Source organism: Lutra lutra, chromosome 10 (genome assembly GCF_902655055.1).
Source record: "Lutra lutra chromosome 10, mLutLut1.2, whole genome shotgun sequence".
NCBI lineage: Eukaryota > Metazoa > Chordata > Mammalia > Carnivora > Mustelidae > Lutra > Lutra lutra.
In genome coordinates, this window is record NC_062287.1 from 63,802,457 (window position 1) to 63,829,167 (window position 26,711).

At 54.1% G+C, this 26,711-nt stretch overlaps 1 protein-coding gene across 3 annotated transcripts in view; it reads right to left on the minus strand.

Moving 5' to 3' along the window:
* LMO1 (LIM domain only 1) overlaps positions 1-26,317 on the minus strand; it is a 40,397-nt gene extending 14,080 nt beyond the window's left edge. Inside the window, exons 1-2 of one of the 3 annotated variants that reach the window (XM_047694031.1) lie at positions 25,989-26,317; positions 21,329-21,588 (exon numbers count right to left, since the gene is read on the minus strand). In XM_047694031.1, coding sequence (XP_047549987.1) covers positions 21,329-21,353 — 25 coding nt within the window. In that variant the 5' untranslated portion in view covers positions 21,354-21,588; positions 25,989-26,317. The remainder of the gene's footprint in view (positions 1-21,328; positions 21,589-25,988) is intronic. The other 2 variants (XM_047694029.1, XM_047694030.1) reach the window with 2 other exon arrangements.
* Positions 26,318-26,711: the final 394 nt, after the last annotated feature.

Consider the following 26,711-nt stretch of genomic DNA (forward strand, 5'->3'; position numbering starts at 1 on the left):
AGGCCCTCACTGTTGAGGGAAGCCAAACCCAGCACAGCCTGGTGGCTGTTGAGGGCTTTCGGGGACCCAGTCTAGACCACGCAGGGGCCCAAATGATGCCCTGGAGCAGGTGCAAATGGAAGCAGCTCCCCAGAGACACACGGTTTTCTGCCAATCTTCGGGGCGAGGGGGACTCAGAGACGTCGGAAGCTGCAAGTGCTCTTTGGAGACTGTCACGGGGAATGACACTTCAGTTAACTGCTCAGTTGTCTGCAGGATGAGTGCAGGCCTGCTCTCCCAGCTCTCTGATTGTTTCTGTAAGGTTCCGGCCATACCTCAAAAGCAACAGGTCCAAAACAGGACTCGATCTCTCCTCCCTGAAACCTGGCCCCTCTACCCATACCCCAGGCTTCCTCTCATCATGCTAACACCATCACCCACCCAGATGCTCAGGCCAGAGACTCAGAGTCACCTCAGGCCTTCTGTCATCCTCACTCCCTACTGCTGACTCCCACTTCCCAGACTGCCTCCCCTTTCCATTTCCGGAGCCACCATCATCTTTCGCCACGCTATCAGCATAGCTCCCTACCAGCCTCTCATGTCTACTGTCTACAATCCATTCTCCACACAGCAGCTACAGAAATCTTTCAGAACAAAGTAGGTCAGGTCACTGCTCAGCTTGAAACCCTTCCATAACTTCCAGTGGGCTGAGAATAACATCCACCCTCTTCAACAAGCTTATGATATCCTCATGCAGTCTGGCCCCTGCCTCCACCTCCCATAGTGTGCACCAGCCACATTCCAGATCTCCCTCCTGCCTCAGGGCCTTTGCACATGCTGTTTCCTCATCACCCCATCCCACCCCACCCCACCCCCGTTCCCAGAACACCCTTCTCTGCCTCTTGGTGTGGCTGGCTCCTTCTCATCCTTGGGCTTCAGCTTAAATGTCACCTCCTCAGAGAGGCTTTCCTTGATCACCTTATTTCTTTACTGAAATGACTCCCTGGTCATTTCCTTCTGAGTTTGTAAGCATAATTTATAATTGTTTTAGGTTTTTTGGTTTTGTGTGTGTGTGTGATTGTACTTAAGACAATGATCGGTCTCTCTCGTAAGAATGAAAGCGCCCTGAGGGCCTAGTTTGGGAGTCCTGTCTTATTCACCACTGTGTCTCCAGCACTTAGCCCTATAGAAATCACTTCTTAACTATCAGTTCAGTTAATGAATAAAGAAACTGAGCGGAATCTATCTGGATATTATTGGTAAGAATCTGCTGGCCAGAGGGGGCTGATGCAGACAGTAGGCTTCCTGGAGATGGGAACCTCAGTCTGGCTGGTTGCTGGCCCATGCCACACATCGCTAGGCATCTACATCTTTGTGTCTCTACCAAAGCAGGTCAAACCGTGGCAGTGTATAGGTCCTACCATCCTCAATCTGGAATTATGAGAGGTCCAGCCCAGGGCTCCAACTGAGAAATGACAGCTCTTTTGCAAATATAGTCACTCTACCCCTTAGATCAAGGGGTAGCAATCCTCTTCTTCAACCCCTACAGACCCATGAGGAATGAAGTCCCCCTCTGAATGTCCCCTTGCACATAAATACACCATTTCAACCCTCAGCAGGTAGAGGGAGAACCCCAAAGTTCAGTCATCTGTGTAACCTCAGCAGCTCGGGCTTCCCCTTTGTGCTTGTGACCTGGACACCCCTCTTCCATGGCACAGACCAAGCCTCCCCTACTCCCCACTTGAGGGTCCTTTGGGCTTAGGGATGTGACCCCTCCCTCCTCCCAGCCAAGTCTGAGCCTCTGGAGGCCAGTGGGAAGAAAAAGCCCCTGGAGGTTACTACAGAAGAACCCCAGGCACAAGTCCTTCCCATCTGTAGCCTCCACCAAACCCTTTCCTGTCCTGGGCTGCTGGAGCAAGCCCCCAGGTCCCTCGACAGGATGCTGCTTGGAGCCACACAGCTGTAAGAAATCAGCAGGGAAGTGTCTGGAAGCTGTGTTCCCCAGACAGCAACTCAGCTGCTCCCTGGGAACCCGCAAAGCCCACGTCACCCATCTAATGAAACAGGGCTCCCAAGGGGCCTGCAATCTCCGCAGAGGAGGAGGAGGGCACGGACTCTCAGACGAGTCTCAATTTCACAGCATCAGGGACGTGAGCACCAACGCGCTGAACCAGAAAACGAGAGTCTGGCAGGAGCTGCAGACACACCGTGAGCGCCAGGGGATCAGAGATTAGGGCCCTTCAAAATCAATTTTGAATTCAAACTTTTAAATGTGTTCTCCAGACCCAAGGAGGGGACCCTCCAGGCAGGCTCAGCCTAGCCAGATGCTGGGTTCTACTTCCTTCTGGAAGCATCCAGAACTTATCTGCTAGCCACAGGCTGGCTGAGGGAAGGGAGGACAAGGGGGCAAGGAGGGAGACTCCAGTGCCTGCCCCCAGGGGCCACAAGGACAGGAGCCCCTTTGGCTCTTGCTGACCCAGCACTGCCTGTGGGGTGCCCTCTTGAGGCTTTCTGTTGAGACCCTGGGGGCTGCCCCACCCTCCTTTGTAGAACTGGATGAGAGCCACCAAAGGCAAGGCCTGTGTGGGCCAGATCCCTGTCCACCTCCCGGCCTGGCTGAGGAGGCTCACGGGGCACCAGTGGAGGAAGCCATTTAGGAGAAGACCTTGGGATTCGGACGGGCAGGGTTTGTATATTAGACCAGCCACAGGGCCCTAGAGAGATCTTGGTTCAGAAGTGGATGCCCCTTCTAGAAACCGGGTGGGAGAAAGCTTGCTGTGAGTGTGAGGTTTTGGAGAGCAGGCCTGTGAAGTCAGAGTGCTTGGCAGCCCCCAGAGTGAAGGGAAAGAAAACATTCTGCGTGCTAGTCCGTAGGGCAAGCTGGCTGCCAGGCCACATCACTCAAGGCATGGTATCTGCCGCTGAGGAGCTGACAATCATGCTGTCAACAGACAAACCATGTGTGGAGCACTGAGTACCGTTCTGGGCCCACACGGGGAGATGGACAGGGACACACAGGGCAGCAGGCCTCACCAGGCAGCTGAGCAGAACAGACTGCTCAGCCAAACCCCAGAAAAGGGTCCGGGCCCATCGTAGGAAGGCCTTGGGGGCTTGGGCCGGCAGCAGATGCTCCTGCCTGGGTCCCTGATCAGCCCCATTTGTTCCTCCAAGGGTATGATCGGCCCACCACTGCTGCCTTCTCCATCTCTGCATGGAGAAGCAGGTCCACGACAAGCCTCTCTGGCCCCAGTGACCTCACAGCCCCTGCTCCCCGGTTCTCTGAATCTCAGGCCACTCCTCCTTTCAGCCACGCTCCCGAGACATAAACATGAGTGACTGTGAACTCCTCTTCAGCTGAGAGGCGTCAAAAGGGGTGGCTGAAGCCTTCGGCCCACAGAGACCTCCTGGGGAGCCCCTTTTGGAACGAGGAGCAAGGGAAAGGGCTGGGGTTGCGGGACCACATAAGGGATATGCAGCCAGGGCTTGCTGCCCTTCCCGCCCCCTAGCTCGGGAGTGGGGCTGCCAGCTCCGCAAGGAGATTACAACATGGGCCTGGGTAATGCTCCTTTTAGTTACAGCATAAACTGCAGCAATAAAGCGTACCTGGGGAATGTTTAGAGAAAGCACTAATGATTTCTTCCCCAGTGGTTAATAAATTCACTTCCAGATCAATTTGTTCGCGATAGAGCCCGGCGAGCGGAACCCGCGCGGCGGGCACAGCCGAGTGTGTCTTTTTCAGTATAAATGATTTATTACGATGATTAGCGGCACATAAACAATTTAAAATACAACGCTAATTAGTTTGGGGAAGAAAGGAGGGGAAAAGCCACCCTGCCTCTCTCCCCATTATGTTCTACTTCCCTAAGTGTGTACTTTTTAATTAAATCCAAATGTCACAATAAATTTAAAGTGTTTTATTACCACTCGGGGTAAGAAAAGCAGTCATGCAGGCCCCCCTCACAGGCGTCTATGGGCCCGGCTGGGGGAGAGGAATGGGGGCACCAGCAGGCCTGTTTACATGCTCTCCTCTAGGCTGGGGCTCTTTCACAAGTCCCCTGGAAACCCCTCCCAGTTTCTGGCAGCCCCAGGCTGGGGAAGGCCAGGCTTGCCTGGGAGACCGCCCACCTCTTGCCTTCCTGGCCAGCCCCGATGATGCCTCCTCCCTTAGCACTGGTCCCGACCCACCCAGCCACTTCTCCACAGCCTGGCAATTCTCTGTGCCCTCTCCACACTCTCCACCTGGGCTAAGTGTGCAGGTAACACCTTCTGTCTCCCTGGCGGCACACTTGTCCCTTCATATACAGCATCTCAGCACATTCCCCAGTGCGAGGAGTCGTGATTACGACTCAGCTTTATGGATGGGGAAATTGAGGCTCACAGAGGTGGAGCGACTTACCCAAAGACACCCAGCTACAAAGTGGACTTTTGCTAAGTCCTTATTCCTACAGCACGGTTCTATCTTGGAGCCCTTATCGGGCCACATCCAGGCCCTCATTTCCCGGCCCTCAAGATGGGGCATAAAACATGGTGGTGGCTCAGGCAGGCCTCACCCAGAGACACATGTGAGGCAGGAGTTCAGGCAAGGGAGTTGGACTCTAATGAGGCCAGGGTCAAGATCAGGCTCTGCCACTGACCCCCAGCGTCACCTCAGTCAGGTCCGTTAGCCTCTCTGAGCTTCCCCTTCCCCATCAGCAAAGGGGAACATGACACCCAACTCACAGGCTAAGGAACCAAAGCAGCCAACACCAGCAGAGTGCTTTGCAATCCTTGACGTGCTGTGTGAGTAATAATTACTAACAAGGTTCCTGAAGGTGAGCAGGGATCCATGAGAACCCCATTTCACAGATCAGAAACCTGAAGCCAGCAGGAAAAAGGACTTACCCATGGTTCTGCCAAACCTCAGCAGCCCAGGAAGGGCCAGGAAAGGATGCTCAGACAGCCAAGGATTTCTCTCTGATACACCCAGGCACTGAGTATTGAAATGAAAACCAAATAGCCCTAAACACAGAGGTCCCACATGACCCGGCAATTCCACTCCTAAGTATATACCCAAGAAAAAGTAAAAATGTGGGACCTCACAAAATCTTGTATATGAATGTTCATATCAGCATTACCCGCAATAACTAAAAAGGAAAAATGATCCAAATGTCCATCAACCGATGAGTGGATAAATAAAATGTGAAACATACATACAGTGGAATATTATTTGGTCATAAAAGGGAAGTACTGATTCGTACTACGACATGGATGAACCTTGAAAACGTCAGGCTAGGAAAAAAGTCAGCCACAAATGCCATGTGTTGTATGATTTCACTTACATGGAAAGTTCAGAACAGGCAAATCCATAGAGACAGAAAATAGATCCGTGGTTGCCTGGGAGTGGGTAATGGGGAGTGACTGCTAATGGGTATGAAGTTTCTTTTCAGGGTGATGGAAATGTTCTTAAATTAGGTAGTGGGGATGGTTGCACGACTGTGAATGCACTAAAAACCACTGAATTATACATTTTAAAAAGGTTGATTTTGCGACATGCAAATTATATCTCAATAAAGCTGTTATAAAGCAAAACAAAGTAAATACTGCTTTGAGAACAGGAGGAACAGTTATAAGAAGTCCAGCTCTAGGGTCAGGAATGGGGGCCTGGGAGGTAAAGACCGCCCTCACAGGGAAGTCAGGCCCTGCTCCCCCCATCTCCCGTAGGTTGCTCCCCAGAGCACCCCCATGCCTGATTTCCTTGCCACCCCATCCAGAAATCTGGCTGAACCCACTTTTCCAGCCCTGCTTCCCAGGGATCCACCATTCTCCTCTGATCTGTCTGCTTTCACCAATGCATTCATGTTTTGTCTTTTGTCATAATTTCTGCATCTTCAGAGGCCTGTGCCCTACCACCAAATTGTGTGTGCCCGTGTATGGGGGGAGAGTGCCTCTCTCAGGTCTTGAACTTGTCCCACATTGGGTACCACAACTTAGCGTGTGTGCATAATGAATAAGATCACAGTGAGACCCTCCAGGCCCCCAGTCCAGGCTCAGTTATGGAATTGTTGCCCTCTCCTAGGGTCTGGGAGCCTCCCTGGGACAGAGGTGTGCATGTATGGATCCAGACCACAGAGGCCACGGAGGACCTCTGCAAGGCTACCTCTGGGTGAAACGAATACCGCTGGAGAGAGCATACGCAGTGCCCAGGCTCAGCACCGCTTTCTTTGCGTCTCATCTGAGAGGCTGACTCAAGAAGACGAAGCGTCCTGGCCAACGGGGGTGCCAGGCCTGTGCCGTGACAGGCATACCAAGACTCCCTGAGCCTAGAGAGATGACCAAGGTTAGGTTCTAAGTTTGGGCACCTCAGGCCTCATCTCAGCACACAGAGTAGCCCCCGGGAGGGGACAAGACAGCTCTGGTCACTAGAGGAGGCCATCTATGCCATGGGGTGAGAGGACACAAGTCGTGTTACAGGCATGAGGCTGGTTCCATGAGCCTCCATGGCTTCACCATGGGCTGCTGTCTCAAGAAGCCACCCCCTTGGGAAACGATCCCCCACTATCCCCAAACTTCTCTGAAGTCCTACAGGTCCTGGGGCTGAGGGGACCCCTCAGGGGTAAGGGGTGGAAGCTACCCTTCCCTTTAGGCAGCCACCACGTTCTAACTACTTCTCAGGTGGGCACAGTGCTATCCAGTTGGTGAAACACATGGAAACATATTCTCCCATTTGATTCTGTGCAAGGGACAGGGAGGCTGCTCTGAGCCCTAATGTCCATGTGAGGAAACAGGCTTGGGGAGGACACACGGCATGGCCCAGGGTCACACAGTGGTGGGTGGACAAGCAAGACTTGCTTGAGACATCACTATCAGAAGGCAGGGCAGGACTGGGGTCCAAAGCCCATGCTGATTACCTCCCTCCCAAGTCCAAAGAAGGCCACCTCTGCCGTAAGTTGTCACCCCCTCCTATAGCCACTGTTTCTCTTAGAGAATTTGAGAGATTTCTCAACCTGTGCCTGGGCAGAGGCTCTGGAAGTTTCTCTCCTCTTGGGGGAGAGAATTAAAAGCCTTCCCTGCTGTAAGAGAAGGCAGAGCTCCTGGGAGTGTGGGCCCTGGAGAAGAGGGCGTGGTGCCGACAGGATAGAGTAGGCTAGGAGGGTTTTGAGGCCCTGGGCAGCCAGCCAGGGCCACCCACGGATGCCCCTGAGAGCCAGCTCACTGCCAAGGTAAGACCTTCGACTCATTTGCACCACACGGAGGTGCCCTGAGACACAAAGATTCTGTTCTTCTCAGGGCCCATCTTAGCTATAGATATAATTAGGGAGAGGACTATATTAGACACAGAGAAGGCAGAAATACTTAGCTCTTTCCCCAAATCAGGAGCTCTCATGGAAGCCTATCTGAGAAAGCAAACTGGCCCAGAGCTGGGAGGGCCAACCAGAAACTCTTTAAGGACTGATCACACGAAGCAGAGGGGTAAGGAGCTGGCCCATGGGGGTGGTTGGGCAGGTCTGGACTGGCTGCTTCCCTACCTGATGTTCTCCTGCCTGCCTCAGGCCCACGGGCTTCAGATCATTCCTTTGGAGCCTGGAAAGCTAGGATCTCGGTCTGGTCATGGGGCAGCAACAGAAGAGGAAGGAGAGGGTCAGGGGAAGCCTCAGGCCAAAGCTGGGAAGAGCAAGCAAGGGTCCTTGGGACAGAGGAAGGTGAGGCCCAGTTTGCAAACAGGACCTTGGGTCTGTCTTCCCTGGGGTTCAACTCCAGAAGTTCAGACCCTGGTATTGGGATCTTGATCCCTGGGAGACGTCAGATGAGCCACCACATTCCCAAGGCCACAGCTCTGGCCATGCCCTCTACCCTTCTTTTTTTGGACTTCGGCTGCCTCCTCTGACCACCCAGACCTCCATCCCCACCCAGTCCCCTCACATGCCCAGACTGCAGACTCACCAGGAAATGGAAGGAAGGAAGGAAGGGACGGAGAGAGGGAAGGAGGGATGGAGTGAGGAAGGGAGAGAGGGACAGGAAGAAGTCTGAGGCTGGAGGGGTGGGGGCGGACATCCTGGAAAGTTCAAAAGGAAGAATACTTCCCCCTCACATCATGAGCTGTTTTTGCTGCCCCTAATGTTATCTCCTCTGATTTATTTTCCCCATAGTAGCTGTGGTATAATGTATTTGGTTTTCATCTCTGGTTCCTGGCACAGAGCTCCTAAAAACCTTGGCGTTTCCTGAGTGCTAAGGCTATCTTCTGTGATTCATGAGGAGCCCCTTCTGAGCACACCTGCACTTATGCTCCTGCGGTGACTTAAGGTGAGCCCCCCAGTTAGTCTCAGGATGAGGCTGGGCCTGGCCACCAAAAAGACCAAGCAATAGGAAGGCTGGAACTTCCAGCCCTATGCACTGACAGACCTCCAGGAAAGACAGGGAAGGCACTGGAGGTTAAGCTTTATAGAAACTCTTGAACAAGACTTAATGAGCTCTGGATTGGTGACTGCATCCAGGTGCCAGGAAGGTGGTGGAACCCAGTTCCCCAGAGACAGAAGCTCCTGGGCTCGGAACCTCACCCTATGTATGTACCTCTTCATCTGTATCCTATACAGTGAATGGGTCAATGTAAGAAAATGATTCCAAGTTCTGTGAGCCTTCCTAGAAAATTCTCTAACCTGAGGAGGGTATCGTGGGAACCCTGATCAGAAGTAGAGATGACAGCTGGGATTTGTGATTGGCCTCCGAAGTGGGAGCAGTCTCGAAGTGGGTCTGAGCCTTCAACCTGCAGGGGCTAATACTAGATAGTGTCAGAATTGAGTTAAATTGTAGGACACCCAGTCTGTGTCCCCTGAGAATTGGAGAACTGCTGGTTGGTGCTGGAAAAGATGCCTGAGTAGTACAAGTCTTAATAAACTGTAAGTCTGGGGCGCCTGGGTGGTTCAGTCAGTTAAACGTCTGCCTTGAGCTCAGGTCATGATTTGGGGTCCCAGGACTAAGCCCCATGTCAGGCTCCCTGCTCAGTGGGGAGTCTGCTTCTCCCCCTCCCTCTGCTGTCCCCCCTGCTTGTGCATTCTCTCTCTCAAATAAATAAAATCTTAAAAAAAGAAAAAAAGAGAAAAGTGTAAGTCTGTCCTCTCTCTGGGACAAAGATTGCTTTGTGCTTGTGATCCTCTCTGCTCTCCTCCCAACTTCCTTTGCCTGTTCATTCATTCTCACTCACTATTGACTTAATAAATAATTGCTAAGCATCTACTACTAGGAACTGACCCCTAAGCCATATATTTTAGTAAGAATTACACTAACACTGATGATTTTTCATCAAGAAAGTAATTCTTAATGAGCTTCATTAAGTCAATTTGATTCCTTGATCAATTTTCTATTCACTAATGTTTAAGATTTTTTTTTGCCCTTTCCCCATTCTTATTTTACTGAAGTTCCTCCCCCCTGCCCCTTAAAACAATTTTTTTAAAAAATTCCTTATTAAAATTATTTTCATCGGGATCGATTATTTTTAAATTTAAAGTGACTATTCGGTTCATGATCAGTTTTGGCTCATATTAAATCTTATGAACTACAGCTTTTGACACATTTTTTTAGTGGAAAAAATATTTTTTCCACCAAAAAAATATTTCCTGAGCCAACTTTGGCAGATCTAAAATTTCTCAGGCAGAGTTGATTCCTCCATCAATTTTTAGTCAATAACATATTTTGCCAGGTGCAGTGTTAACTGTTGCCAGTTTTGCTTTGTGTTAATTATTTCAACCAATTTTGATTTTCTTTTCCTGGACCATATTTTTTACTTTTATGTTTTCGATAATATTAATGAGATGTTATTCTCACACATAGGCATATTTTAGCACTGATCTGATAAAGCATTCTGAGGATCAAAGAACTGTGTGAAAACATCCATGGGGCAGAAAGGCAGGTCCCACTCTGCACCCAGGCTGAGTACGAGGTCAGAACCTGGTACCTGAGAGAAAGCTACCCCTGCCCTCGGTTCTTCCAGAGCCCTTGCCCCTGCCAAGACACCTCACAGATGGGAAAGAACTTCTGGCTGGAGTGAGAGCAGTTGCCTTCAAGAGACAGCCTCTTACTGACAGGCGAAAAGATGGGGTACAGCCCTGGCTTCCTGCAGCCTCTGCTGGGCTTCAGAAGAAGTCTACTCAGAAGACTCAGTAGACTCTTCTACTCAGAAAGTATCTCTGAGACATTCAGCTGAGAGAGGACACAGAGGCTTCTTGGCGCCTTAGTTTCCCTAACAGAAAAGTCGAGGGGGGGTAACTACCCAGGGTCTTTTCAGGCCTGAGGCTATGACTTCTGGTTCACTGGCTTCCAGGCTCTGGGCCTGCTTCAGGGGTCCCCTCTACCTCTTAGCTGAGGCTCTGCCTGGGAACAGCTGGAAATGAGACAGCCCACCTGGATTCAAATGTGGCAAGACCATGTGTGGAGGGCCAGAGGCCACGGATGTTCCCACCTGGGCTCTCTGCTTCTCTGACCCCAGGACAACAAAGAAAGACACAAAACCTGGACAGGGAGGTTTTTCTCCTGGCCTTGGTCTCAATACACACCTTCCCCATGGACCTATCTCCAGACACAGTACCACCGGGCAGCAAGCAGCCAGCAACCCTTGAAATGTAAATGGCGAAGCACAGACCTAGAGAGCAGAGGGCACCTGCCCAGGGACAGACTGAGAGTCGGGGGTGGGGGGAGGGGGGTGGGGGGAGCCAGGCTGTGGATGCAGGAGTTCTGGCTCCTAGCCCTGGGTTCCAGCCCACAGAAAAGCCTCCTTCAGTCCTGCTCCCATGTGAAGAACTGCTCAAGTGGTCTCTGCCCAGGCCGCTTCGAAGATGCCAGCTCCCCCTGGCCGGGCAACAGCCGGAGAGAGGGGTTGAGGCCCCAGTCTAATGGCTGCAGGAAGACTGGTTCAGGGAGGAACAACCCTCCCCTCCTCCCAGGGTCCAGTGAGTGAGAAGAGATGCCTCTGGGTAACAGAGAGCTGCGTGGCACACCCCCAGCGTCCTCCGCAAACCTATCATCTGTGACACGAGGAATCTAACAGTTCCCATATGTGGCCCTGGTCCCTGCGTGTGCTTACAGTCAGTGCTAGTGCCTCTTACCACCAGGGCCAGGGAGGCCTGGGAGTGCCTTTACCACTACCTCCCCAGGCCCACGGAAGGCCTGGTTCTCATCTGAACTCGGCCACAGACCGAATTGCTGGGCTATCCTAGGCAAGTGTCTTTCCCTCTCTGAGTACAACCTACTCCTCTGCAAAATGGGGCTAGTGTTCGATCTCCCAGCCTCCCAAGGGGGCTGCGAAGATTAAATGAAAGGCCTTGAGATATCTGTGGCCCTCCGTGGTGTGAGGCAGAGGCAAAGGGCCTTCTGGGGATGGAGCTAACGTTTCATCCTCTCTGGGGGCAGCTACACTGTTGCCCACCTGGGGCCAGAGTTTGCTGACCTCTCACGGTGGGCTGATATCTCAGATGGGGTCCAACGACCCCATTTTCTGGTGTTCATGACCTTGTGTAATCCCCCCATTTCCTTGAGTTCTAACTGGGCTGAGTGACTTGTTCCCAAGGAAGAAAATACAGCCGAAGTGATGGAATGTCACATCTGTGATCAGATGTGTCACATCTTATAAAAGACTGTGATTTCCTGCATGCTAGCAGACACTCTCTCAATGGCTTTAAGGAAACAAGCTGCCATGTTGGAGAGGCCCATGTGGTACGGAAATGAGGGCTGACCCTGATCCACAGTCAGTGAGGAATGGATGCCCTCAGCCCAAAAGCCCAGGAGGAACTGAATCCTGCCAACAATGAAATGAGTGAACTGGGAAGCTCAATCCCCAGATGAATCTTGACATGAGACCACAGCCCCAGCCAACACCTTAATTACGGTCTGCAAAAAATGTCTGCGCTAGAGGACCCAGCTTAATCTGGACCTGGACTCCTGACCCACGGAAATGAGATGAACAAGTGAGTGCTGTTTAAAGATGCTAAACTGTGAAATAATTTGTTACGCAGCCATAGGTAGCGAAGACATATACATTGGCATATGTCTTCATGTTTTCATGTCAGCAAAGCGTTGGCATACCACAGAGGATAGGGGCCTCTCCTCAGGCCACAGAGGGGGCATCCTGCAGACCCATCTCAGCCCTATAAGCCATATTGTTGTGAGTTTCCCTCAGGAGTCCAGTCCTTGCTGTAGGGTACTGTGAGGAGACCAGAGGACAGATGCCCCTGCTTCAGGCTGGGCGGGCAAGAAAGTGGGCGGAGCCGACCCACCTCCTAAAGCCAAGGCTCCTTTCCAAAGAGCGATCCTGCCAGGGCTCCAAACCCCAAATGTGTCTGGAGCAGAGTAAGTGTTTCAAGGTATAACCACGTCCACTTTCTCCCCTGCTCCTCACTAAGACCTGACGAAGTTTAGGCAACTATACCAACTGTCTACAAGACTGGCAAGAGCCTGGCCTACTGAAGGCTTGACGGACCTAAAAGGTGGTTAGTGACCACACCCATTTGACGGGTCATAACTACTATCGCAACTTACTACTCAGAATCAGTAAGTGGCAGAGGTGGGATGTGAACACGGTCTGACTCAAAGCCCACGCTAGTTCTGCTTGCTTTAACAAATGGCGAAGCTGAGAAACAGAGATCCAGCATCCGATGGCACCCATAGGCAGCCCCCACACAATCCTTCCCAGACACCAGGGATCAGGCATTGAGAGTTTTTAAAGATTCAGGGAGGGGAGAGACAGGACAAAGCAGGTGCAGGCCATGGGCTGCAGGAACCCCGTGCCAGAGCTGCTTCCTCTCACGTGGGAAGAACAGGTCTCCCTCCCACACGGGTTTTTCTCCACTGAGACTCCGAGCAGAGGGGCAGCCACTCCCGCCACACAATATTAAAATGTCAGGAGTTTAAGGCCTGTGTTGGTTGAGTCATAAGTTATCGGCACCCAGTGAGGGCCGACAGAATGCCTCCCTTAAATTATTAAGCAGAAAGCGTCAGACTGTAATATTTTGCTAAACCAAAGTACAGACACAGACAAAGATGTCATTTCAATATTTGAAACCAGCAAGTTTAATTTAAAATAAGAGCAAACCAATAAGCTCAGAACATAGTGGCGTATGAGAGGAAAATTATACTGTGAGAGGAAAAAAAGTGGAAGGACTTAAGAAATTTATAAAAGTAATCTCCAAGTGGAAATTAGAAATCAAGGCCTAGAAACAGAATAACACAAAAGAAATATTACTGTCCACTTTCTAAATCAATATAACACTGCTCCACGCCGGAATTACCATGGTAACTCAAGTAAAAAGAATCAAGCAATTCTTATTATTTCAAAATAAAATCACAGCCTGAAGCCTGGGTTTTATTACAACCACTGATAGATCGCTGGCTTGTATTTATCTGAAATATTGCTTTTCAATCAACTGGTTTATGAATGTACACAGGCCTCTCACCAGCCCACTTACCGCCCCGTTTTGAGGCAAGGGGCTAACCAATGAATTGATTCCCACCTGGCTGTATCTGCATATAGACCCAGGCTTGAGTCAGCTGCTCACCCCTTCCACCTGTCCAGCGGCATCACAGGGCAGAGCGGAAAAGCCGGAGGAGGCAGTGGGGGCTGACCTCATTGTGGTTCCCCTCCAGGCCTGCCATCCAATGGCAGCCCCCTGGAAGAACTGCCCTGACCACCAGCCTCCCACCCCTTGTCCCCAGGCATCCTCTTGCTGGCTCCACCCCCTCGCCCTTGAGCCCTCCCCGAGTGTCCCTCTCGCCCACCTCCAAGTCCGCCAGCTGGAATAGGAAGGCTGCAGAGCACACTGCTGCAGTAAGATGGCCTGAACTCTGGCCCTTGCAAGCGTGGGACCTGCAACCAATTACACAGTCTCTTTGTATGGCAGTTTTCTCATCTGTGAAATGAGGATAATACATGTGGCTTTTTCCTAGGGTGGTTCAGGGTATTCAATGAGATCATACGTGGAAGATGCTTTGGTGGAATGAGTACAGAAATGGCCCCAATTCTCTACCCCTCCTGCTGGTAGTATGCACGACCTTTGCAATGTGACTTTCCACCTCTTCCCTTCAAGAACAGAATCTGACCACCCCCACCCTGCCCCCAAATTCAAGCTGGCCTTGTGATTTATCTTGGCCTAAGGAATGTGGCAGAAGCGAAAGCCTCCCAGAGCCAAGCCCAGGACTCAGGAAACGTTGTGTACTTCCACTCTCCCTCCTGACCTGTTTCTACTATGAGAACAGGCCAGAAGAGCTTGCTGGACAACAAGGGATGCTCGTACCCCCAGCGTCCAGGAGATCGGCCATCTGCCAGGCACAAGAGAGTCCAGCTGAGACCCGAGAGACCATTCAGCCAAGCCCAGCCTAGAGCACTGACCTACAGATTCAAGAGCTAAATGGATGCTTGTTGTTTTGAGCCTCTTAGTTTGGGGGTGGATGGTTATGCAGCGATAACTTACTGATACACGTGCAGAGCACAACGCCTCAGTTTCCAGCAAGGGTTCAGTGATGCCATAGCAAGTGTGTTTACAGGAGCCCTAAAGACTGGGAGGCTGAAGCCAAAGAGATCACACTGTATCTGTGCAGAGAATGAGGTCCCTGCACAGAAGCATGAGGCTTCCTGGTTGATCAAGTAGTGTACATGTACATTAGGTGCCAATTAGGTATTGCTCCCATTACAGAATGTGAAAACTGAGGTCCAGTAAGTTGTCTGGAGTCACACCGCAGTCAACTGGGACTAGCACCCGGGTGTCCTGAATCATGCCAGCAGGCTGTGCCTGGAGACAGCAGGCCGCTCCAGGAAGTTCAGCTGGGAAGAGGCGGAAGGTAGGAGCTACTGATGCAACATGACCCAGCTGACCTGCTCTTTGGGACAGCTGCCCCGGCAACCTGGACCAGCCTGCTCACTCCTCTCATACCCCCTGCTTTTAATTCGCCCCAAGTTGTGTTGTCCTCTGCGGACGCCTGCCTTAGACAAAACACAAAATGAATATGCTCCAACAGGACACCAGCTTATTACTAGGTAGGGTGGATGGACTCTAAGCCTGGTCTGGAACAGTCTGTAAGAGGCCTTGACCATCCAGAGGCTCCTACAAGGCCAACTGCTATTGTGGCAGCAGGTCTCTGGCACCATGACAGGGCAGCCCAGGCCAGGGCCCTGGCTGTAGTGAGAGCTGGGAGAAAGGTGCTAGGCGGGAGGGAGAGGCCGGGTGGTGACAGAACAGAAACAGGGTAGGGCCAGAGCCCCAGATGAATGCCATCCAGTTGTGTGCTGATAAACACTTCACAGTTGGCTCCTTCAACATCCATGGGTTTAATATACCCCCCCCATGGCTCATTTCCCGCTACCAGTGTAACGTCACTGAACTCAAGAGTGGGGGAGAAATGTGCCAGATCAGCTCCCGTAGGCCCATACAAGCTGACCCCACTGGTGTGGTCCTATCCCGCATTCAGGCCTTCCAGGCAAACTCACTCTAGCAGCACCGGGAAGAGTTAAGCCTGAGGAGGAGAGGACGCCCTCCGTGCCTCAGTTGTCCTTCCACTCCAGGCAGGGCAGGCAGGCTGGATGGGCTACATGTCATATGCATCTCTGGGGCTACTCTGGTCCCTGAAGACCTGGGCCAGGTTAGTGCCCATCAGCACCTGCCAGCAGGACTTAATGTGAGGATGGAACCATGTCCTGTGGGCAGTCAACAGGCTGACTAGGGCCACAACTGGGATACTTGGGCACCTGGCAAGAGGACAGGTGATGTTCCTCCTGATCAGACTTTCTTACCACCAGCCTCATCATGCCTCGGGGCAAGGATTAGAGGACATGGAAGTTGGGCAGAGAACCCTGAAAAGAACCCTGGGTTCCCTACATAAGCCAGGCAACCCTCCTGCCCACTTTCAGCCTTGCCTATCCCCCTGTAGATGGAAGCACTTGCAGAGAGCGGTCTTGGAGTCTCCTTCCTACAATGCTACCTGCCTTGGGGAATCTGGCCAGTGGTGGTAAGTAGTGAAGTCAGCCTCCCTCCTGGACAGCAGTGATCAATGGCCATGATGGATAAACGAAGAGGGAGAGTGAGTGAACAAGGCACCACATGGGGCAGCGGATTATTTGATCACAGGGTAGTTGGTGGAGCACAAAGTCACCTCACACAGGCAGGAGGCTTCCTGGCTTATCAAGCGTATACATGGACTCCATCTCATTGAATCTTAATTAGCCTCCCAACCGGTTAGATGCAGCTGTTCTCACTGTAAAGATGAGAAGGTAGAGAGGCAGAGCAACCTCAGCACTGGGTGGGCATGGGGCACAAACCCACAGCGGACGTGACAGACCTGGAGAGCTTAGCAGGACAGCGGAGGTGGCAGCCAGCCCACTGGTTCCTGGCACACTGTGGCACCGATGCCCTTTTCTCTACCTTGCTCTCTAACTCCTTCCTGTCTGCTGGCCCTCCCAATAGGGGGTTCCTCTGGGCCCTGGAAGTGGGTCTGAACAACAGCCTTGGCCTGCTGGCTACTTGGGGGCAGTTGTGCCCTGGGTAGAGGCAGCTCTGGAGGCAGCCCACGTTTGCTGGAAGCCCCACCTTGGCTTGGGCCATGCCCCCAGTAGGCTCCCCAGCTCTGTCTTGGGCTCAGAGAAGGTCCTGTCCAACCATGGCCACTTCCCAACTCTGGCAACCACACCCCACAGTCCACCGTGCCAAGGCCCAACCTCACGTTCCTCTGCCCATGACCGCAGAGGGGCGGCCGCCAATGCTGGCTGGCCATCATCTGTCTGTCCCAAGGGAAGAGAGACCGAAATAAATCTATTCTTGGTCTTGCTCACAAATGGGCCCTGCTGGGAGGCTCCTTAAATGGGAGTGGGTGGGGTGGCCTCCAGGTCTGATTCTGGACTCTGGCTGGGGTGGGGAATCAGCTCTCTGAGGGACCAGAGGCAGACCTGGGCTCTGGGAGAATGCATATTTCTATGTGCTAAAAAGCATCGTGTGGGACATGTCCAGAGAGACAGTAAGACAGAAAGGCACCCACAGAGGCCAAGTGAGTGGCCACATCAGCACCAAGCCCCGGCACGCAAAGGGTGAAGCTTTTAGGCGAGCGGCGGCCAGTGATCTCAGCTTCCCCCAGTCCTAATGCTCCTGAAAGGCTCTCTCCCACTCCCTGTAATTGGGCATCAGTAGTTAATGCAGTATTGACTGCATTACACGCTCCCGTGCCTCCCCTCACTAATGCCAATTGCATCACCTTGTACAGTCACCGGCTTGCTTAGCCAATAGCCGTTAAAAGCAATCCAAATCATGAATCATATGGGAAACTTTTAGCAAGACACTGCCATCCAAGGAGACAATTTACAGTTGAGTTAATCTGGGTACATTAGCGAGACATGGATTCTGGACGACAGACCAATTTATGTTGTTTCCCTGTCCCCCGCCCCCCACCCCCTGAGTGCTCTGTGTGGGCAAATGAACAGAAGAGCAGGGAACAGAGAGAAGCACCTGCTTCTTTACGCAAGGCTCTGGGAGGGGGTGAGGGAGACCCGTCTCTATAGGCTCTCCGCCCAGCTGAACTGGGGCAGGAAAGGTAAGCAGCTCGTACATGCTGCTCAAGATTTGTAAAGCCTCATTTCCAAAGGCTGGGAGGTAGCTGCTGCCAAAGCTGCCACAGGCGGTGCAGATGGGGACCCTCCTCTTCTAGGCTGCGGGCAGGTGTCAGGCCGGGTGCCCCCCACGCTGGCCTCACCAGGCCTTTACACGCCCTCAGCAGGCAGCAGGTGCCTGTTGGGCACTGCCTTCCTGCCACCCCGCTGGGGTCTCCAGAGTGGACAAGCATCACGGCCCACTCCCTGCCTCCATCTCTGGGGCCAGGAAGGGTCCTAGCCACACTCTGCTGGGAGAGACGCTGGGGACTGTTTGCACTCCAGGGCATGATGGGATAGCCCAGGAGGTCCTGTTGACGGCCGAGCAAAAGCTGGTCAGTACCCAGGAATAGCCAAGAGCCGCCCTGGCAGGTCACCCAGGTCCACTGTGGAGGCCACACTCGCAGCGGTCATTAACAATTGAAGACTCACTGTCTGGCCTTCCTCAGGCCAGCTCCACTCTCCTTAGGCAATTTTACTTATTCAAAATGCTCTCAGAACATGTCTGGTGTTTAGTTCTGCAACCCACCTGCTGTTTCCTGTGGGCAGCCCAGTCTTCCTACAGGGCCTTGGCAGAGGCAGCTTCCCTGCCTTTCTTCAGCACGCACCTGGGGACAGGCTGGCACCCCCAAGAGGGCACCTGCAACATCGCCTCTTGCCCAGTCCCCCACAACCCAAGGCTCTCCCTGTTCTTGGGGCTGCCTGGACCCTCGGCTGCCTGTTTCTGAGTAATCAAGCCCCCTTCTCCAATGGCCTGAGGGCTAATCTGTTTCAGAGCAGGAGTGCTCTTTGCTTCCCTGAGCCTACAAGCTTCCCCGGAAGGCCCCCAGCTGAGTGCCAGTTCAAGTACCTGTGCCAGGGAGAGAAGGGCGCTTTCTCCGGGAAAGTTGGAGCAGGGCTTCCTTTGCTGACAGGCAGGCCCGACGGCATCTAGAAAGCCCGGACCCTGAGTTCCAGTAAAGTGGAGATGGCTAGGCCAAGAGCAAGCGTCCAAATGAAAGCAATTAATCTTAAAACCAGAAGTTTAACCATTTGCAAAACAGATCTTTCCTCTCTGTGGTGGCCCTTCACTGCTCGACCTAATGGATTACTTTATTAATAATGCACTGTGCTTAAAAGCAAAAAAAAAAAAAAAATTTTTTTCTGACAATTCAATACTTCAGAAAGTCTCTTAAACCCGTTGCTACGGCAAAGCGATTGATATTTTATTATCTTTCAGAAGTGCAACATGAAAGCCCTGCAGCCCAGCAGAGCAAGAGCTTTGGTCCTCAGGAGCTGGCAGACCTGACTTCAACCAGAGGAGCCCCGGCCTCTTCCGACAAGATGCTGTCAGGTGGAGAAAAGGCATTGGGGGTGGTTAATAAGGGCCCCGAGTCCCTGCTGCAGCCAGACAAAGGGTGCGATGCTGCATCCTGGAGGCACATGCTTCTTGGGGGCCCCGGGGGGCAAGGCTGCCACCTAGCCCACAGGGCTGCCTGCTGGAAGGGCATAAGTGCCAGGAAGAAATTAGGCAGCGGGCTCAGACGGACAGGTGAGTCGATTCAGAGTTTTTCTCCCTTCCCCAATGGAAGGTGCCACCTTCAGAGTTTCCTGGAATTAGAGGAGACCAGACTCTAATAGGGAGTGGAGGGCAGATGTAGGAGCTGAAAGACTGCTTTTGGAGGACACCTCTGACCTGGGCAGGACAAGAACCGGATGGCTCCTCGGCTTCCTGGTGCTCTGGGCCCCAGGGCTCAGTGGTATGAACTGCAGGAAGCACCACTCTGTTCCGACGAAACTAAGCCAGTGACCGAGGAGCATCACAAGCTCTCCTCTGCAGATCTGGTGGAGACTAGGGGAAAAACCCATGCCCAGGGCAGCTGCAGTGCACTGCCTTCTGGAGGCAGGAGACTGGCTAAAATGACCTCTAGGTATCTATTCCTATTCAGGGCTCATCTGAAAATCTGGAGTATCACGAAGCTCAAAGGGACTCTGGGGTGCCTGCACAGAGCACGACCTAGGTGGCAGTGGTGGGGTCATTCTGTTGCATGAGACCAGTCTCCCCGCCTGAGGCCTCCCATGCACAGGGCCTGGGTTTTCTCCAGTTCTGGCTCAATCCTGGGGAACAAGCATGCCAAATAGCCACGGCTAAAGACACGCCCTGAGTTCCACATCTCCCCGTCAGGAGAGTACCCCCACACACTGAGAAGGGCCCTCTGCACTGGCTTCTGCAAGCCCCTCATTTTACCAAGAGGGAAAGTGAAGGCTAGCTCTGGGCATGACTGGTCTGAGAGAACCCGGCAAGCTCATGACAAAATGCCTCTTCCCTCCGTCTGGCCTGACCAGGTCCTTCTCCTTGTCATTCTGTACACACCTGCAGAAGCCTAGTCCTCTGGTGGCCCCCATAGGGATCCTGGGAGAGGGCCCCAAAGAGCTACAAGCATACTAGAGATGGAGGTCACACCCTGGCCAACCTCTTGCAAATGCATCCCTTTGGCCAGAAGCACTTAGTCACCCCTTTCCTCTCTTACTGTATACATGCTGAGAAATAGCCTTCAAGGCCGCCCCACATGCCACCCCCAGGCCAGACACCTTAAATGCCCCTCCTTGATGGAGGTCTCAGGGCTGGTGGGGAGGCTAGGAGCCCCAGCTTGTGGTAGCAGTGAAGTGCACATCCTGTGTGACCTTGAGCAAGTCACTTAACTTGGAATTTTCACCCAGTGACCATGACAGTAACACCACTCACCCAGTGGGCAGAGGGCACAGGCCTAGGGGAGACTCACTAGTAGAAGGTTAGAGAATGGCCACCACCGTTAATCCAAGAGGATTCCTGGTGACATGCTGCAAACCACCTTCTCAGCTCCTTACCAGTAGAAATCAGGTGACAGCATGAGTGCCAACAATTCTATCCTCATCTCCCTATAGCACCAACACACCAGTCAACCATCACCTACAGGGCAAGGAGAGCCCCTGCCAGCCAAGGAACAGCTAGTGTGTGGCCACCGGCCTCTGTGTTTGGGTCAGGAGGCACCCACCTGGTTTTACCTTTAAGTGGGCTGCGATCCCCAACCTCTCCTGAACACACCAGGACCCTTTCTGCAGGGCGCTCCCAGTCAGGAAGGCTTTGGGGTCTATGGGACCATCTTCTAGAGGCTTGCAGCAACCATGGACCTTGCGTTCTGACTTCTGGGGTGCACTGAAGCTTTTGACCATGTCAGGTTCATGCCTCTCTCCAGGACCTCGCCTGCACAGTGCTATTGGCCAGTGGCGGGACACTTTCTTCCTCTGGGCCAAACTCCCGCCTGTGCGCTCAGGGGACCGGGACCCAGTGGGCCGGCACAGGAGGCGTCTGTCTCCCCAGGGGCCGGCGGGCCTTCTCCTCGCTCGCCGGGCACCCCGGGGCCAGCACGGTCTTCCCGCGCGCCCGCTGGCCGCAAGCTCTGGCTTCCTCTTGGGTTACCCTGCCGGCGCGAGGGAGATGGCTGTGGTAAGAGGAGCGGCCGCAAAGACGAGACGCGGCTCGCGGAGCGCCACTGCGCCGAGATCCGAGGGCACCCGAGCCTACACGCGGCCCCGCAGAGCTCCACGCGGCAGGCGCACCGCCCGCCCTCCGGCTCATTCACCCCTCCCCCGGCCCCACCTGGCCGCCCCCGCACCCCAGCCCCCGGCGCCCCGCCCGCCTGGCAACCCTGGCGCGTGTGCGTCCCGGCGTGTGCTCCCGCGCGCCACCGCAGGGGGACGAGGGGGTGCGGGGCGTCGACCCCCCCGCCTGCCACCTACCGTCCTCCTTGTCCAGCACCATCATCTCGGGCGCTCCGTGTCCAGCCGCAGCTCGGCTCCACCGGGAGAAGGGCGCCGACTCCGGGCGCGCTTCGGCGGGGCGGCCGGTCCTCGGGCAGCGAGCGGGCTCTAATTACCCGCTTGTCCGGCTCTTAACCTAGATTGCACTCAGCTAGAATTACATTCAGGAGCGAAGCACTTCGCAGATACAAAAGCAGTCTCACCTACTTTTGTGCCTCAGAATTGCAAGGAACTACGAACTGCAATTTAGAGAGAGAGAGAGAGAGAGAGAGAGAGAAGGGGGAAGAGAGGATCAGAGCCGTTTCTTTGATTCTCACCTTCTAAATGGCTCAATTTGCCCAGTATAATCTGTCTTAATGTAATTGCATTTGATAGCTCATAACCCTGGCTCTGGCAACGACACAGCTTTCAGCCTCATAAAGTGTTTTCCCCTCGGATTTAATCTGAATCTCAATCTAAAATTATATTCAAAGAGATGGGGGAATCTCGGCGGCCGTCTCCCGCTGCCTTTCTCCCTCAATGTATGAGGTTTGCACTTCTGCTACTGAATAAATGCACACATTTCCCGAGGCCCCCCTCCCTCCCGGGTTAATGGGGAGTGGAGACGCGCGGCTGCCCGGCTCCGCAGCGCCACCTGGAGGTCGCTCGGCCCTAGCTCGGCGCTTGGTTCTGCGCAGCACCCAGGGTCCTCATCCCAGATATTTGTCTGGTGGACCACCCTTGTCTTCCACTCCCACCCCGTCAGCCTTAGTTTCTGACCGCCCTCCCAGCTGGGCGATCTTTCTCTGATCTCGTACCCTCCCTTCTTACCAGCTCTGCCGGAGGATTCTTGTTACCTCCTGGATTGTTTGGCAAAGTTAGCCCTCTGCAGGGTACAAACTAGCATCACACTTACCCCAGCACGCAGCCCCCCAACCCCCGCAAGAGCATCCTAATTCCTTAGGGAGCAGAATCCTGTCTCAGCTTCTCTCTGAGCAAGCACAGTGTGGCCTTGAAGGTTTTTCTCCTTCCAAAACTATTTATTGAGCATGTATTATTCTAAGGCACTTATGATACCACAGTGAACAAAAAGATTCCTGCTATTTCGGAGTTGAAAATCCTTGCTCCGTACCTCAGGAGGCAGGAAGGAAGACAGTGCTCATCTCCTCTCTTCCCGAACCCTACTTCTCCAAGAGCTTGGGGTTAGTGCCAGGCTGCCTAGACTAGGAAGGCCAATCTTAAATACCAAGAGCTTTTTTTTTTCTTTTTTCCCCCTTCACAGTACCGTGATCCAAGAGGATGGAAATATTAACAATTTTCTATAACTCAAGGAGGGCTTCAGAAAGACATGTCAGAGGTTCATCCCTGGCAGACACTTCTGAGGACTAGACCCAGGCAAGGAGAAGGTAAGGACCACCAGTTGAGATTTCATCCCATCTCTGCCTATTACCAATGGTGGACCTTAGCAAATCACTTTGTCTGGGCCTCAGTTTCCCTGTTTGTGATGTGGGAGAACTGCGCTGCTCTCCAAGGTTGTGGTGGGAGTCAGATGAACTAATGGTTGTGAACATGCCTTGTAAACTGTGGCACCCCAACATTGCGGGGACTTACTGAGTATACATGAAACCTGGAGGCCAGGCAGTGCCCCTAAAGCCAGCGGAAGGTCCCAAAGCAGAGTGCCTGGCAAGGGTGGGAATGGGGGAGTGGGGCTGCCGCCATCTTCCTCCAGCCTAAGTGGGGAAGTCAGTCTTTGAGAAAACAGAAGAGAGGCTGCTTCTAATGAGATGCCTCATCCGCAACTCAGAGGGTTTCACTTTCCCCTTCATCTAGAATACTTAATCCTAATAGTCCTTGAGTATATTTGATGTTAAATATATCATTTTGCTCAGCCTCACTGTCCCTCAGGACTGTGAGCTTGATCTCTCCCCTGCCACTGCAGCCAGAGCTATACCCCGAGGGTCTGAGGGAGGCTTTGACTCTGCTGGCCATGGGCTCATTTCGTACCAACCTGTCACCCCAGCTTGAGCTGGGGGCCAGACAGTGTCACAGGCAATGGGCCTGACAGGCTGGCAAGGGGTAGCTTCTGGCTGTAGATGCCTCTGTGGGCATTCCCTCAGAATGGGGAGGCATTCCCTTCATAAGGGCTGTGGCTTTCCTCTCAAGTCCCAGGGCCAGCTCCTCCTCCCTTTCAAGGGTCTGGCCCTGACCCACAACCCAGGACTTGACTAGCTGGAGGCACTTTCCCACTCTCTTGCTCATGTTGGGCTTGGGGATCTGTCCCAACACCAGCTTCCTCAAGCCTCCAAGATACCCAGTTAGCAGCCATCCCACCAGCATCCCTCTGGGGAGTCGGGTGCCCTGTACCCCACCTCAGGGATGGGAGCAGGCCTGGAGTTCTGAGCCATGGGCTGAAGAGGCAGGTAGGGTATGTCAGCAGGGGGTCAACACTGTGTGTGAAGGGCTGCTTGTGTCCACAGGCGGCTCTCTCTGCACCCCCAGTTGTGAGCATCGAGCTCCCACAGTGATCTGGAAAAGGGCCTCCGAAGAGGCCTTCCACTTTACAGAGCTACCCAGCAAGTCTTGGAGGGTTTAGATGACTGGAACTCTTAGCCAGGAAGGGGCCCACTGGAGGGACAGAGCCAAACATAAGCCTCACCCATCTGGCAGCCACCCTCTCAGCTCATGGGGAATTGCTGGCCAGGAAGGTAAGTCCTGTGCCTGGGCCTACCCCCACCCAAGCTGTCTCCAAGTCCAGGGGCACACCCACAACACCAGAGTGGAATCCTCAGATACCCTGGGGCTGGGGGAGGTGGTTTTCACCCAACATAGTCTACAGGCAATGAGCATGTACTCTCAGGTCAATGTTGTCAAGAGTGCTCCAGAAGGTCTTTGAGATGCCTCTAGGGACAGCAGAGACAGACCAGCAGCTGATCAGCCCCCAGGTTATGGTGAGGAGAAAGGGGGTACTACTGGCTGCCTTTCAAAGTTTGGGGCAGGTCCTAGCAGTTTGTCCCTGTACTTGGTAGGAAAGTCCTGAGGAAGGGTTCCTGCACTGGATTTGGGAGGTGTGTGTGGGGTGGGGTGGAGGGGCAGGAGACTCTGCCCCGGGGCCTGGGCAGACCAGATATTCCAGAACTCAGTGGAGGCTGTCAGATGTATCTTAGCCTGAGGGCCCTGCTTCCAACACAGTGCAGCCGTCTCCAAGATGGGTGGCTTCACAGGTGAAGCTCACAGATGTATTTGGAGTGGCTGCAACAGATGACAGGACAGAGTGACCTTACAGATATTGCAGTACAATCAGGATGCTTGCTGGCCAAGTTCAGATGCCCTGCTCTGCCCCCTACTAACACAAAAGCAGCCTAAATACAGGAATTTGCAATCACCTAGAGTGGAGAAGGTGACAAACTTTCCTCCTTTGTCGAGGAAGCTGCAGTTATATCTGTTAGGCCTGGTGGAGGCCTAGGCCAAATCTGCTCCCCCAGGAAGCAAGTCTCTGGCCAAGCCACCCCTGCACAACAGCTCTGAGAACATTGTGGATGTAGGCTGACCAACTGTCTTGGTTTGTCCCAGGAATGAAGGGGTTCCCAGGAGGCAGGCCTCTCTGTGCTAAAACCAGCTGGTTCTGGGCAAAGCAGGACAGTTGATGACCACAATGGGAGTTGGTAGGCTGGGACAAGGGACTAGTGGGGCCAGAGAGAGAGGTCAGGCGGCCAGACCCTTCACTGCACACCAGCAGCTGCGTCGTAGCCTCAAATTTCCCAGCCTCCTGCTCAGGGCTTCATCCTCCAGGCACTGAGGAACTGCCTAGCCCCGGGGAATGGCTCTATGGGGCAGCCTGGCTATGCCTTCTCTTGCAAATTGGTAGTCACAGTGGGAAAGCTGTGAGTTGGACTCAGGCGTGGATCCAGATTTTTCGAGAACCAAGCTTACTTATGCAATTTAGGGGTTGGGGGTGCTCTTTAAGAAAAGGAATACAAGCCTGCTAACACAAAATGACCACCAAAGGACTATGAAGCTGAAACTTCATAAGCTTCAAGGTAAATCCGCCCCCCCACCCCGATATTCTGGATACAGGACCCGACCCTAGCCAGCAGGGCAACTCCCGACAAACTTGGTGGAGGAAGGGGGGTGCTGTCAGGGGTGAAGCAATGTCACCCATCCCGCAGCTGTGAAGTTCTAGATCTGAGGGACCCCCGAGCCCTGCCGGTTTGTCTGCAGGCTCTCTGGATATCCCCCTGGGGGAGACGTTCCGCAGTCGGGTGCGGAAGGGGGGCGCGCAGACACCCAGAAAGCCTAGGAGACTTGGGGGCTGTGGGCACCGCGGGGAAGCCCGCGGCGGCGCGGGTCGCTGAGGCGCTCCAGTGTCTGCGAGACAGCAAGAGCCTGAGAGAAAGTTCCCGGCCGGAGCGTGCAGGGCTGGCGGGCCCGCGGAGGCCCGGGTGACTTCCAGACCCCGCTAAGGAACCCGCGGGCTGAGCCCAGCACCCCGGCACGCACGCCCACGCGCACATCCAGCGCCGCGCTTCCGGGAAGCAGCCGAGCGGCCCCAGCCAGCCGAGGCCCGCGCGGGGGACGCTGCCGCCGCGACGCGAGCGGAGTGGCCTCGGCAGGGCCCGCGCCGCCGCCGCCCGCGCCCCCACCCCCAACCCCGGGCACCTACCGTCCTCCTGGTCCAACACCATGGTCCCCCGGCGGCGCCAGCAGCGGCACGGGCGGAGGACGCGGAGGAGCGCACGGCTCGGACTCCGCCGCCGCCCGACTGCGTTGCTCACGCCGGCCCCGCGCGGGCTCCGCGCCCGGCGACAGGCGGCCGGCGGCCGGCGGCCGGGGACGGGGGCGGGCGGACCGGCGCCGGCCGCTCAGCCCCGCGGGCAAGGAGCTCTGGGGGGTGGGGGGGGGGGGCGGTGCGGCCGGCGCGTCCCGGGGACGGAGGCGGGGGCGCGTCCGTCCGCCGCGGGGTCGCGGGAGCCGCTGGAGCAACCGCTGCCCGGGCCGGGCCGGAGCTGCCGCCGCCGCCGCCGCTGCCGCCGCCGCGCGCCCGTTCTCGTCCGCGCGGGCCGCGCTAGCCGCTGCCGAGTGCAGCCTGCGTTTCCCAGGGCCCCTCAGTTCCCCTGTTAATTAAATCAATTCATTATGCTCAGATCTGATTAGCGGCCCTTCCCCCCTTTGAATCAATTATTCAATACACAAACATAATTGCTTGGGCCAGAGGTGCCCGCCATTAGCTTATTTAACTCCAAGGACACTAATTACCCGCAGGGCACGGGAACTTTTCTCATTAATTCTGACAAAACACAAAAGCACAGCCAGAGTGTGTGCGTGTGAGCGACTGCGTGCGCGCGCGCGCGTGTGTGTGTGTGTGTTCGTGTGTGTGTGTGTGTGT